Consider the following 12874-nt stretch of genomic DNA (forward strand, 5'->3'; position numbering starts at 1 on the left):
CGCTAGAAATGACATCAGAAGTGTAATATGTTGGTAAAAAATGTACATTTACACACAAACTGGCCTGCAAACACAACTTCTGGACGCCATCTTTTTGCTCCAGCTCAACTGTCAATGAATGGATAGCACAGGATTATGGGATATCAAAGGCAGCGAAGTATACATGTACGCTGCCTTCAAAAATCGATCAGATGAAGGTATCTCAAGAGGCAAGAAGTGAAGCAAACATTAGATTCGGACGCAGCTTGATGCCTTCCTTCCTTCAAATGTGTCCTCCGAAGGCAGCATTTTCCAGGTTTCGGACGCAGCCTTTCTATGTTTCCCTCATCCAAGTCTTGCAGTCTCTACTAATGAGCTGATGATTTGAATCAGGTGTGAGGAAGATGAGGGAGACATGCAAAATGTGCACTGGTTGGGGGTCCCCAGAACAGGTTTGAGAACCACTGTTCTTGTTAATCAGAGATGTTTTGTTGGTATTAGTTAGGTTCATTCGTGCAGCAAGAAAGTTTCAAAAAGTGGTGGGGACATGCCCCACCCGCAAATTACGGCTAAATTGCGCCTCTAATAAGTGCTTTCGATCTTCTATTTGCTTTAAATGGTATGCGGAAAATACTGGAGGTTTGCCACAGAGTTGTCCCACCACCTGCAACGCAACCGAATGCTTCTTCAAGCACCTCCATGCTTGCAAAACACACCAAAAACTACTTTTAAACAGAAAATTACAGAATTTTACCGTACATTATTACAACGGGTCTATTCGAACAAGATTTGTACAGAATTTTTACAGAAGGTAAAAGTCTCCGTAATCTTTACTGACATTGTCAGTAATGATTATCAAGATGGCACATTCGGACGGGACTAAAATCACAGAGAACCTCTGGAAATAATTACTTTACCCCCACCTCCTCATGTTAAAATAATCCCATCCGAATAGGGCTTATGAATGTTAGATTTGATAGGGACTTTGATCACACCAGTAAATGAGTGCATATATGTATTTCATTATACAAATTATGAAGAATAACAGATTGGAGATTATATTTTTTCTGTGTTGTAAATGCTTTATGCAAGCTATGTTTAAAAGGTTTTCAAAAACTTGTGGGGACAAAAAAATGAACTTTAGTAAAAAATTGTCCCACCCACAATTAAAACCTCACAATAAGCTTTTTAAAAAGCAGAGATAACGTACTAGGGGCAGGGCCAGAGAACCAGTGATAAATGTGGCAGTATTTGCTTTACATCTCATTCGAAACCTGACAGTTGAGGAAACAGCAGTCAGATCACAGACCAGATGATAAGGATGAAGATTAATACAGCGTTGTGTATTGCTGGAACCATACTTTTCAACATAACAGGTAAAATCTTTAACATGACAAAAATAGATATGTTTAATAGCATTCGTTTCAATTGTTTAATAACTGACAAGCGATTGAATTCCTAAGTAATTTGTAAACACATACACAAAACACTTGACTGAATTATATTATAATTATCACAATAGTGTCATTTAAAATGATAAAATCTATGAAATTGATGGTAATAATTATTTTGATGGTAATTAATTAATTCAAATAATATAGAGTCGGTACAAAAGCAATACCAAGAAAAGATATAATTTATATAGGCCTATTAGTATAATTTAGTATTTGTCAAAACCTGCCAACTAAATATGTTAGTTGCTAACTATATGTACAAGTGTGTTTCCTTACATGACAGAACTTTAATTATAACCATAGTAACCCAGAAGTATTTTCTGTAAATGAGATGCAGTTCTATTACGTAGCAGGAACACTAGTCCCTTTCATACATACAGTTTTGACTGGTAATTTACCGTTAACTGTTCATGTGTGAACAGGACCTTTTCAGAAATACCAGTAAATTAGTTACGTAAATTTACCAGTAAGGGAAGTTGTAACATTTTCAGTAAATTACCAGTAATGTGCTCTGTGTGAAAGCAGAATGAAGATTACCGGTATAAATATGAAGTCAGAACGCGCTGACGTAAGTCTACTTTGGGCCAATTTTAAGTTCTTATGGAGACGACGTGATTACTCCGCATATTTCTGTTTACAGAAAGCTTTTTAAAGGGGTCATATAATGGTACATGCACTTTAAAGGGGGTGAAACACTCAGTTTCAGTAAATCTCATGTCAATCTTGAGTACCTATAGAGTATTGCATCCTTCATATCTCCGAAAAGTCTTTAGTTATATTATATTTATAAAAGAAATATAGGCTGTACCGAGTCTTTCCGAGAAAAAAAACGAGCGCCTGGAGGCGTATCGTGTGGGTGGAGCTAAAGAATGACAAGCGCGCACAAAGCGGTGACGTCCTCAAGTGTGGAGAAGAAAATCCTACCTTAAATAAACCATGGCTATCAATCAGATTCAACTAATACATATATGATCCAGAATCAGATCCGGAGGCTGAAATAAATTGAACAGGAAAAGCAACAACAGCAGGACGTCTGTCTCTGTGGTATGTACTGTATTTAGGGGCCTGTCAACATTTGTGTGTGTTTACTCGCAGATTATGAGGACATGATTTGGTTTATGGACTATTGTATGCGACTAAACCTTAGCAGTAGCAAGCAAAACGGTTTTGCACGTCAGACTAGTGTAACGTTATACATAGAACAACAATGGAGTAACCGTTAGCGCATTTGAATGACGAAGCACGCTTTGTGAGAACGCTAGGTTTATGTTTGGGTGGTTTTACAATAAACAAACTGACACCTACATTGGTCAGCTAAACAAATGTATTTAAACACACACCATAGATCACATGCTCCATTGATAAATTAACTAACCTTATACACGATCGTGTTGTTTACTGATGTTTACTTACGTGACGATAGCCAACAACATAGACATTTGAAGCAGTTTTACTCACCGCCTGTTTCCAAAGCACGACCGTGAACCTTTATCGCTGGGACCGCTCCGTCAAAAACACACTTCTTTGGTAACTGTTGATTTTGTGAAGTCCTGACAGCAGTGACCATGGAGATCCACTTTTGCAACACGACTGGAGCGTGATGTTGTGAAGCTTCCCGTCATTTCTGCGTTCAAATCGGTTCAAATGCAGCGCTGCCTTCCCGGAATGCTGTGTGGCCGCGTTAAAGTTGTTTGATGTCACCCATAGGAATAAAGTGGAGCGCGGCGCGACAGAAGTGTTGCACGGACGAGTGGATCGGCACCTGAGAGCAGTGTTTTTGGGCATGCATTTGCTCTCTCGCTCTATTCACACGCGCGCGCACACACGCACCCTTCCGGGAGAAGAGCCTGTATGGCCCGTACAAGGACCTTCCGCTCTATCGACGTCAAGCCATACTTGACCCATACTCGAAAAAAACTCTCCAAAACTTGTGAGAAACCAGAACGCCTCTACCATGATTATTGATTGACAAGCAGTTTCACCTCAGACCCTTAATGGCGTCTAAGTGATTGTGGTGTTCTGTTCTTGGGTGTAATAAAGAATACAGCAGTCATTTTGATGTTCCTAAATCCGAACCGCTGAAGACGCAGTGGCTGGGTTTTGTTTTCGTCAATGCTTTTATGTTTGCGCGAACCGCAAAGCATTTCTTACCTGACTGTTTTATAACCGAGGGTTAGTATAAAGCAGATTTTGCTAAGAAGCTGCTCCTGAATAAAGATCTGGACCAGCTATTCGTGTTCCTGCTGCCCCTCCAGAAGTGAGTGTAGTTTGAAACGCTTCATAATAAATGCGGCTAAAGTTGGTAAGTTAAATTACGGCATGTTTTCTATGTATGAAGTTCTCAATATAATTCATAATCCCACGTTTATATTGAACAACGCATTATGGTTATTGTGTTATTACAAACAGTTTACGTTGGTGATAAAGTTAACTTGGACGTGGTAACACTACACTAAGCTTAATTATTTAACTTGAGGTGGTTTATAATGGTGTCGATTACTATAAAAACAAAAATTGTGTTGTAACAGTTATTACAATGGATAGATAACATTACGCATCCCTGACAAACCGACATTAACAGAAAAAAAAGTTTTATTGGCATTAGGTGTAACATCAATCTGTCAATGAACTAACGTATACATCAGTAAACACATAGTATTCATATCTCACTAGGCTAACGTTACCCTACCAGTACATAACGATAGATCAAAGTGACCTTACATTAACCAACCAGTTAGAAACGTCCTGTTCAAGCCTTAATTGTCGAATTTCATTGGAGTTGTCATCTAGTCCCGGGTTCAACTCCGGTTCAAATTGATACAGTTGCAGAGTTGTGTCCTTAGAGACTCCAATCGCCTACTAATGAGAATTTTTAATTAAAGTATATTACAAAATTTTTAATTTAGACACTAAAGAATTATATTAACTTGTATAAAAATGGCATTTTATGACCCCTTTAATATTTTTTTCTATTTATATATGCAGTAAATTATCGACTTTGACTGTTGCTACACGTCTTGCAGCTTTTGAAACGCATCGTGCTCGAGACCCTGCCTTCTTTTCCATTCATCAGAGCTTCTGCAGTTGGACAGTATTACGTGCATCTCGTGATTTTAAAGGGATCCCCTGGTGTTGAGACTTGTATGGCTTAATATAACATAAATGATGTCTCTTACTGAATTATGTAGTAGAAAACCCATGAAAGATCTACGTTATTTAAAAAATCGATTTTATATTTGGACCATGGGCGGCGCCATTTTGTTTGCGTTCTAGGTTGATGACGTAGATTGGTTGAACTTCCTCAATCAGCTGGCGTTACCCGTAGCTATTTTTACCACAACGCAACTCGAAAATTGTTTCAGAGTTAAACAAAACCAATGAATTGCTTTGTAATTGTACTTAAAACACACTCAAACATACATGTGCACACAAACTCACCTACACAAACAGATCGGCGGCCGGGCACACACACCTGACAGACTGCGCTGTCTCAATCGAGATGTTGGGCTGCTCAGTCTCCACGACAGGGGCTGAATCTGAAATCGACCCCCTATACCCTGAAATAGGGCATTATTTGAAGGGACGGCCATTTGTAGCGTTGTCCGACATCATAGTGGACATGTTCGAGTGCAGTCATTCAGTCTCACGTTGCACCGCAGTGTACAGCCGATTTACAACAGCTGTCCGACTTCACGCACCCAAACATACATGTGGACACAAACTCTCTCGCTCACACAGACTCACACACACCCCAACAGATCGGCGCGAACACACACACACACACACACACACACACACACACACACACACACATATGAGGCGCGAACAGATCGGCGCGAACACACACGCACTGCGTGCGCGCATACATCACTATTCCCTGTGTTGATATCATAGATAGACTGTTGATATGCAGTAGATTAACTGTAATGCCTAATGTATCCAGCAGAGGGAAATATCTAGGTAGGATGATGGGATAAGTTAACATGAGGAAGAGAGGCAGGATGTTTTGGTGATGATGCATGGGATTGGTTTGTGCATTAAAGTTTGAGCACGCTCAGTGAATTAACCTCAATCTTTAAACTTTCACTTTTAAGACACAAATTACTTTCGCTACTTTTGTTCACTAATACAACTTGAAGGAGTGAATGAAGACGATCGAGTGCGTGAAGTCGGACAGCTGTGTGTAATCGGCTGTACACTCGTTATTGCGGTGAACGTGAGACTGAATGACTGCACTTGAACATGTCCCTATGGTGTCGGACAACACTACAAATGGCCGTCCCTTCAAATAATGCCCTATTTCAGGGTATAGGGGGTCGATTTCAGATTCAGCCCCTGTCATGGAGACTGAGCAGCCCAACATCTCGACTGAGACAGCGCAGTCCGTCAGGTGTGTGTGCGCGCCCGCCGATCTGTTTGTGACTTGTGTAGGTGAGTTTGTGTGCACATGTATGTTTGAGTGTGTTTTAAGTACAATTACAAAGCAATTCATTGGTTTTGTTTAACTCTGAAACAATTTTCGAGTTGCGTTGTGGTAAAAATAGCTACGGGTAATGCCAGCTGATTGAGGAGTTCAACCAATCTACGTCATCAACCTAGAACACAAACAAAATGGCGCCGCCCATGGTCCAAATATAAAATCGATTTTTTTAAATAACGAAGATCTTTCATGGGTTTTCTACTACATAATTCAGTAAGTGACATCATTTATGTTATATTAAGCCATACAAGTCTCAACACCAGGGGATCCCTTTAAGAGCAAACACGTTCTGTTTGATCAATCGTAATGCCTTTCACTCAGACGCCAAAATATGTTGTCAAATTGCACAAATATTGAACTGAAGCACTTCTTCTCATGAATGAAGGTGAATGAAGACGACACCGCAGCGTTTAAAGAGGACTAACATCACAAACTGTACCTGTGTTTTGCTGCTGATGTGTAAACGGTCTCTTACCATTAAAAAGACAGAACACTGTTGCTTGTGTGAACAGCATGTTTTAGTATTTACCGGTAAAGTAATTCTGGTAATTTCCCAGCAATTTTGCCGGGATTGCTGTGTGAAAGGGGCTAATGTCAGTGTGAAAGCATAATGTAAGCCTGCTGCTGTAGTGATGCTGGATTCACATATGCACTGAATGTAAAACTGGCCTAATTCAGTTAAGGTTACTTTATTCATGTCGTTACTATGAAATCATATAACAGGGTTTTGGCTAAAATTCATAAACACCTTTGTTTGGGTTTTATCTTGTTTTCATGCCAGCACTGGTACGTACCAGCACTGATGTAAGAGATTAACAGTAACAGTTTATCATTTGTCCAACTGACAGTCTACCTTATCTTTGTCTACCCACCCAGGTTCCCTCTGCCAATTAGATGGTAAGTTGTCATAATTTAGTAAGTTGGCCAAACTTTTGTTCCACACAAAATGTCTGAGGCCTTTTAGCAAGGAATTATTATATAATCTTTTCTCTCATTAGTATGTGGCCGAGCCCCTCTCAACACAAAGATTGTTGGAGGGGCGAATGCAGCGGCAGGGGCTTGGCCATGGCAAGTCAGCATTCATTATGCCCGTGGCCATTTATGTGGCGGGAGTCTAATCAATAAAGACTGGGTTTTATCTGCAGCTCACTGCTTTGAAGAGTATGTTGAAATCTTAAATTAAGCTTAAGATACAATTTTATATTGATAATAGGGGAATTAAAGGAGACTTTCTCTATTTACAGCCTCAGTGCGTCTGACATTGGGATGTACTTCGGGCGTCAGAGACAATTGGGCTCAAACCCTTATGAGATGTACAAGACAGCGAAACGACTTATCACCCACCCTGACTTTGACAGTTGTAGTTTTTCCAATGACATAGCACTGGTCCAGCTCTCCTCTTCTGTGACTTTCTCTAAATACATAAAACCCGTCTGTCTGGCGGCTGCTGGTAGTGTATTCAGAGCAGGTACAGAGAGCTGGGTGACTGGCTGGGGAGCGCTTAAAGATCAAGGTGAGTGAACATTTGCTTGCTAATTAACTTAATAAAAACAAAACTGTAAACCTCAACAATTTACTAAGAAATGTTTTTTAAAAGCCATAAAAATGTGTCCTCTGATCTGTGTCACAGGCGAGCCAGTTAACATACTGCAGGAGGTGAAGTTACCAATTGTGAGCAACAGTGAATGTTGTCAGGCTTATGAAGGTGGCATCACAAACAATATGATTTGTGCTGGATATTTATATGTGGGAGAAAAAGATGCATGTCAGGTAAGAAATCAGTCATTCATTTTAAAGGGTTAGTTCACCCAAAAATAAAATTTCTTTCATTAATGACTCACCCCAATGTCGTTCCACACCCGTAAGACCTCTGTTCATCCTCGGAACACAGTTTAAGATATTTTAGATTTAGTCCGAGGGCTTTCTGTCCTTTGAATGTAAGTGTATGCCCACTTGCTGTCCACGTCCAGCAGGTAATGAAAACATCATCAAAGTAGTCCATATGTGACATCAGTTGGTTAGTTAGACTCTTTTGAAGTGTCGACAATATATTTTGGTCCAAAAATAACAAAAAATACGACTTTATTCAGCATTGTCTTCTTTTCCGCGTTTGTTTTCAAACCTCAAATAAAGATTCAAACGGTCGTGAATCAGCAGATTGATTCGTGATTCGTATCGCCAATATCACGTGATTTCAGCAGTTTGCCAGTTTGACACGCGATCCGAATTATGAATCATGACCATTTGAATCTTTATTTGAGGAACACGGAAGAGCTTCAAGAGTCTAAATAAATGTTAATGATTTGTTTTTTAATTATTTTTTATTTTATTATTTAGTTCAAGTACAGACATTTCAAGTATAATACAATAAAAAACGATTAATACAATGCATTGTAAATACAGCTCAAAATGTGTAAATTAGAGAATAACAATAACAAGTATAAAATGAACAATACACATAAATACAAAAATATAAGTTTATGAATCAAGGTAGAAAACTTTTTGTTTTGTGATTTTGAAAAGGTTTCAAAGTATACTGTGAGATCAGTCTTATAAAAGGTAATATAGGAAGGGTTCTTTTATTTGTGTCATGCATATAAAACTTTGGCAAAATAATTTAATTAAATAATATTGTTTTTCAGAAAAATATGGGTTTTGGAAACAAAGTAAAATGTCATGAGGATCTAAATTCTAATACTAGGAATTTTAGGAATATCTATTTTAAAGTCAGTCCAAAATGAAATAGAAAAAGGGCAATACAAAAATAAATGTTTAATATATTCAAGTGATGTGTTAAAAAAGTGCATTTATCACAAATAGTATGAATGTTTTTTTAATGATTGATCCTAAAAAAGTTGCGGTGGCGATGACGTCACGTAACCTGCGCCATACAGAAAGTTTCGAAGGTAACATACTTTTGAATGTATTCTTAACATCATTATTGCTTTTTTTACAGTGAAAGAAATGTATTTTGTCTTGTGTAATTATAGTGATTCAGTTTATGGCTCGCTTTTATGCGGATCAGGAAGCTTTTTGCGTCCTGGTCATAGACTGTAAAAAGACCTCACGGCACGCCCCATACCTCTCGGCACGCCCCATTCCTTTCCGACCTCATGGCACGCCAATTGCTCCAGTCTGCAGTTACCTCTACTTGGGTCTCCAACTGAAAATGTTCTAGTAACTGATCACATCTAAATTTTTCAATTGGCCAAATTGAATTTCTGTGAATTGAAGCAATTTAATTAACAGAAATTATATTTGGCCAACTGAAAAATTTAGATGTGATCAGTCACTAGAAATTGTTTTATTGGAGATGTGAATATTTTTTTTTTCAATGCAGGGGGACTCTGGAGGTCCAATGGTCAGTAAGAACAGCTCCGTGTGGATTCAGTCTGGCATTGTGAGTTTTGGTAACGGATGTGCTGATCCCAAATATCCCGGTGTGTACTCCAGAGTTTCTCGGTACCAGGACTGGATCAACTCTTACATGGGCAGCAACCCACCTGGATTCATCAAATTCAACTGATTGCCAATTAATTCAGAAATTAACCCAAACTCCTTTTATTCTCCATTTCTCTCACATTCTTCATAATTCCTTTCACCTTCTCCCTATATCTCCTTTCCTAGAGATTGTTTGAACTGTAATTCTTAGGGTTCTTTGATGAAGATGATAGTTGAGCTGTACATGCTCTCATAAAGAGGTAAAAAAAGAGCAATTGTATCGTTATTTTGTCATTTATTCTTTATCTTTTCAAAACACATTCACTCTTATTGTCATTATAAGAGCTTAAACTAATGAAGTTCAGCATGCTTGTGTCCTAGATTTAGGATGTTTGCATATATAGTAGACGCTGACTTGTATTTTTTTTTTTTTTTTTAATAACACTACAGATTATTTGTATGTTTATGTCTGATGACCGATCAGGGATTAGGGGGATGATTCTTGTTGAAAATGTAATCAATTACCATGTCATAATCACACTTGAATGAACACAAAAAAAGAAACTGACTTGGGAAAGGTTCTCTGTCTCTCTTTATCTCACTTCATACTGTATTAATATTTTTGTTTAAATTGTGTTACAGTTTTTCTTGATCGTTTGATGATAACAAAGTTTAAAAGTTTGTAACATTATATAAGTCTTTACCATCACTTATGATCAATTTAATGTTGCCTTTTTGAATAAAAATATTAATGTCCTCAAAAAACTAAAACTAAAAAATCTTGCTGAGCCCAAACTTATTAACAGTAGTGTACAAAAAATATTAGGCAGCACTGTATAACACTGATTATAAAAAACAGGTTTATCACGCATCAAATCATCATATTAGACTGATTTCTGAAGGATCCTGTGACACTGAAGACTGGAGTAATGATGCTGAAAATTCAGCTTTGCATCACAGGAATAAATTACATTTAAAAAATATAGTAAATAGAAAACAGCTATTTTAAATTGTTATAATATTTCAGTTTTACTATTTTTACTGTGTTTTTTATTAAAGCTATGTAACTTTTCCGTCCCCTAGAGGGTGCCTATTCAAAACAATGGCGCATTGATGACGTTTGAGCGCAGAATCATAGGACATGTGGTTCAGAGTCCTGTACGGGTCAATTTTTGGAGGCTCGTGGTGATGTGATGGGTCAAATGGCATTTCGTTGTCACATATGTGTAATGGTAATTTAGACATAGAAATATGTTTCATCCGTGCTGCTACCTGCCCGCAAGGAGTTAATCTGCCTGCATCCCTGCCTGTGAATTTTAGGAATGTCACAATCCACCTGTTTTAGCCACTTTTATGCGGGTACCCGACCCTTTGCAGGACTCTAATGTGGTTTTCATCTCACAGCCAGTAGAAAAGAATCGGACTAGGACTCAGGCAGAAATCATGTTCAAGGATGTGATTATTAACGTTACTTTAGTATGAAGCAGAGCAGGACCGAATGTTGAAGGAGCTAAGCAAGGCAGCTTACGCAAACAAGCGGCTTACTAGCAGTGGGACTTTTATTATGAAGGGACACGGTCACCAGTGCTATTTCCGGTCATGCACGCCCATAAACACTCTCAGCTGCAGATCCAGTCCGTGAACACTTATGTTGCGTGCCGCGCTCCACTTTATTCCTATGGGTGACATCAAGCGACTTCAACGCTTTTCAGCACAGCATTCCGGAAAGGCAGCGCTGCACTTGAACATTACATTTACATTTACATTTAATCATTTAGCAGACGCTTTTATCCAAAGCGACTTACAAAAAAGGGGAGAGTAATAGAAGCAACGGAACAGACAAGGCCAAAAACCTGTAAGAGCTGTATGAAATCTCAATTAATTAGCACAATACACTACAATTTTTTTTTTTTTTTTTTTTTTTTTTTTTATAGACAGACATCTACAACAAAAACTCACGTCCGCAAAGTGCCGAACACTGGATTTTGATAGCTAAGATAGCTACAACCCATTAGGACTAAGGCTGTTGCCCCAGCTGTTGTCGTTAATGCAGATTCAGTGGCCCAATGGGTTGGTTTTTGTATTCTAGCTAAACGCGCAGCAATAGCCATCTACAACAAAAACTCACGTACGCAATATACAGAACACTGGATTCTGATAGTTATGATAACTATGTAACACACCCGCCTGAAGGCACAAATCCGGATGAGAGACGTAGATATGATCCAGGAGTGTGCGCTTTTGGTCGTTGCTGTGGTGATCAGTAAGTGCTATACTGTATTGAACAGATTTGAACGCAGAAATGACAGGAAAATCACAACATCGCTTCAGTCGCTAATGCGCTAATGGTAACCCAATTGTTGTTCTATGTATAACGTTACACTAGTCGGACATGCAAAACTGTTTTGCTTAAAACTGCTAAGGTTTAGTCCCATACAATAGTCCATAAACCGAATCATGTCCTCATAAACTGCGAGTAAACCCACACAAATGTTGACAGGCCACTAAATACAGTACATACCACAGAGATGGACGTCCTGCTGTTGCTGTTTCTCCTGTTCAATTTATTTCAGCCTCTGGATCATATCTGTATTAGCTGAATCCGATCGATAGCCATGGGTTTCTCCACACTTGAGGACCTCACCGTTTTGGGTGTGCTCGTCATTCTTTTGCTCCGCCCACACGATACGCCTCCAGGCGCTCGTATTTTTCCGGAAAGACTCGGTACAGCCTATATTTCTTTTATAAATATAATAAAACTAAAGACTTTTCGGAGATATGAAGGATGCAATACTGAGCGTTTCACCCCCCCCCCCCCCCCCTTTAAATCACACACAGCCACATAGATTAGATCTTTGCACACAAAAAGTCCAACCTACATCTACCTCATACAATGTATGCCAACCACACCTCACTTTCCCATGTACAATCGTAAAACATGGGAACGTTTGTCTCTTATAAAGTAATGCAACAGAGTTCTTTTTTTTTTTTTTTTTGCCACAACAGCATCTCATACCACGCCTCTTTTGCTAATTCCAAAATGTGGTTTTAGAGCTAGTAACGGAGTCGTAATATTAATAGCAGTCTAATTCAGTTATTAGAGAGAGAGACAGATTGCAGTAATGTGACAGATAAGTATTTACATCATTACTAATTAATTAATTTGTTTGTTTAATTCTATTTTTCTATTATTTGTATTAGCTTAAAGGGATCCCCTGGTGTTGAGACGTGTATGGCTTAATATAAAATAAATTATGTCTCTTGCTGAAATATGTAGTAGAAAACCCATGAAAGATCTACGTTATTTATAAAAATGATTTTATATTTGGACCATGGGCGGCGCCATTTTGTTTGCGTTCTAGGTTGATGACGTAGAGTGGTTGAACTCCTCAATCAGCTGGCGTTACCCGTAGCTATTTTACCACAACACAACTTGAAAATTGTTTCAGAGTTAAACAAAACCAATGAATTGCTTTGTAATTGTACTTTAAAACACACTCAAACATATATGTGCACACAA

General features: G+C 38.5%; 1 protein-coding gene across 1 annotated transcript; it reads left to right on the forward strand.

Moving 5' to 3' along the window:
* Window positions 1-1300: 1300 nt before the first annotated feature.
* Window positions 1301-9439, forward strand: LOC137049492 (serine protease 27-like). Its single transcript, XM_067428017.1, has 6 exons — window positions 1301-1355; window positions 6790-6810; window positions 6912-7074; window positions 7158-7426; window positions 7544-7683; window positions 9254-9439. Exons 1-6 carry the CDS (start codon window positions 1301-1303, stop codon window positions 9437-9439), a joined length of 834 nt encoding a protein of 277 aa, XP_067284118.1.
* The last annotated feature ends 3435 nt before the right edge of the window (window positions 9440-12874 follow it).

Source organism: Pseudorasbora parva, chromosome 20 (assembly GCF_024679245.1).
Source record: "Pseudorasbora parva isolate DD20220531a chromosome 20, ASM2467924v1, whole genome shotgun sequence".
In the NCBI taxonomy this organism is placed as follows: domain Eukaryota; kingdom Metazoa; phylum Chordata; class Actinopteri; order Cypriniformes; family Gobionidae; genus Pseudorasbora; species Pseudorasbora parva.

Bases quoted from the DNA above. Each gene is read 5' to 3' on its own strand.
- LOC137049492 (XM_067428017.1), top strand. From the start codon at position 1,301: ATGAAGATTAATACAGCGTTGTGTATTGCTGGAACCATACTTTTCAAC. The intron at 7,075-7,157 runs GTATGTTGAAAT...CTCTATTTACAG, and splicing joins GCAGCTCACTGCTTTGAAGA to CCTCAGTGCGTCTGACATTG. The intron at 7,684-9,253 runs GTAAGAAATCAG...TTTTCAATGCAG, and splicing joins GAGAAAAAGATGCATGTCAG to GGGGACTCTGGAGGTCCAAT.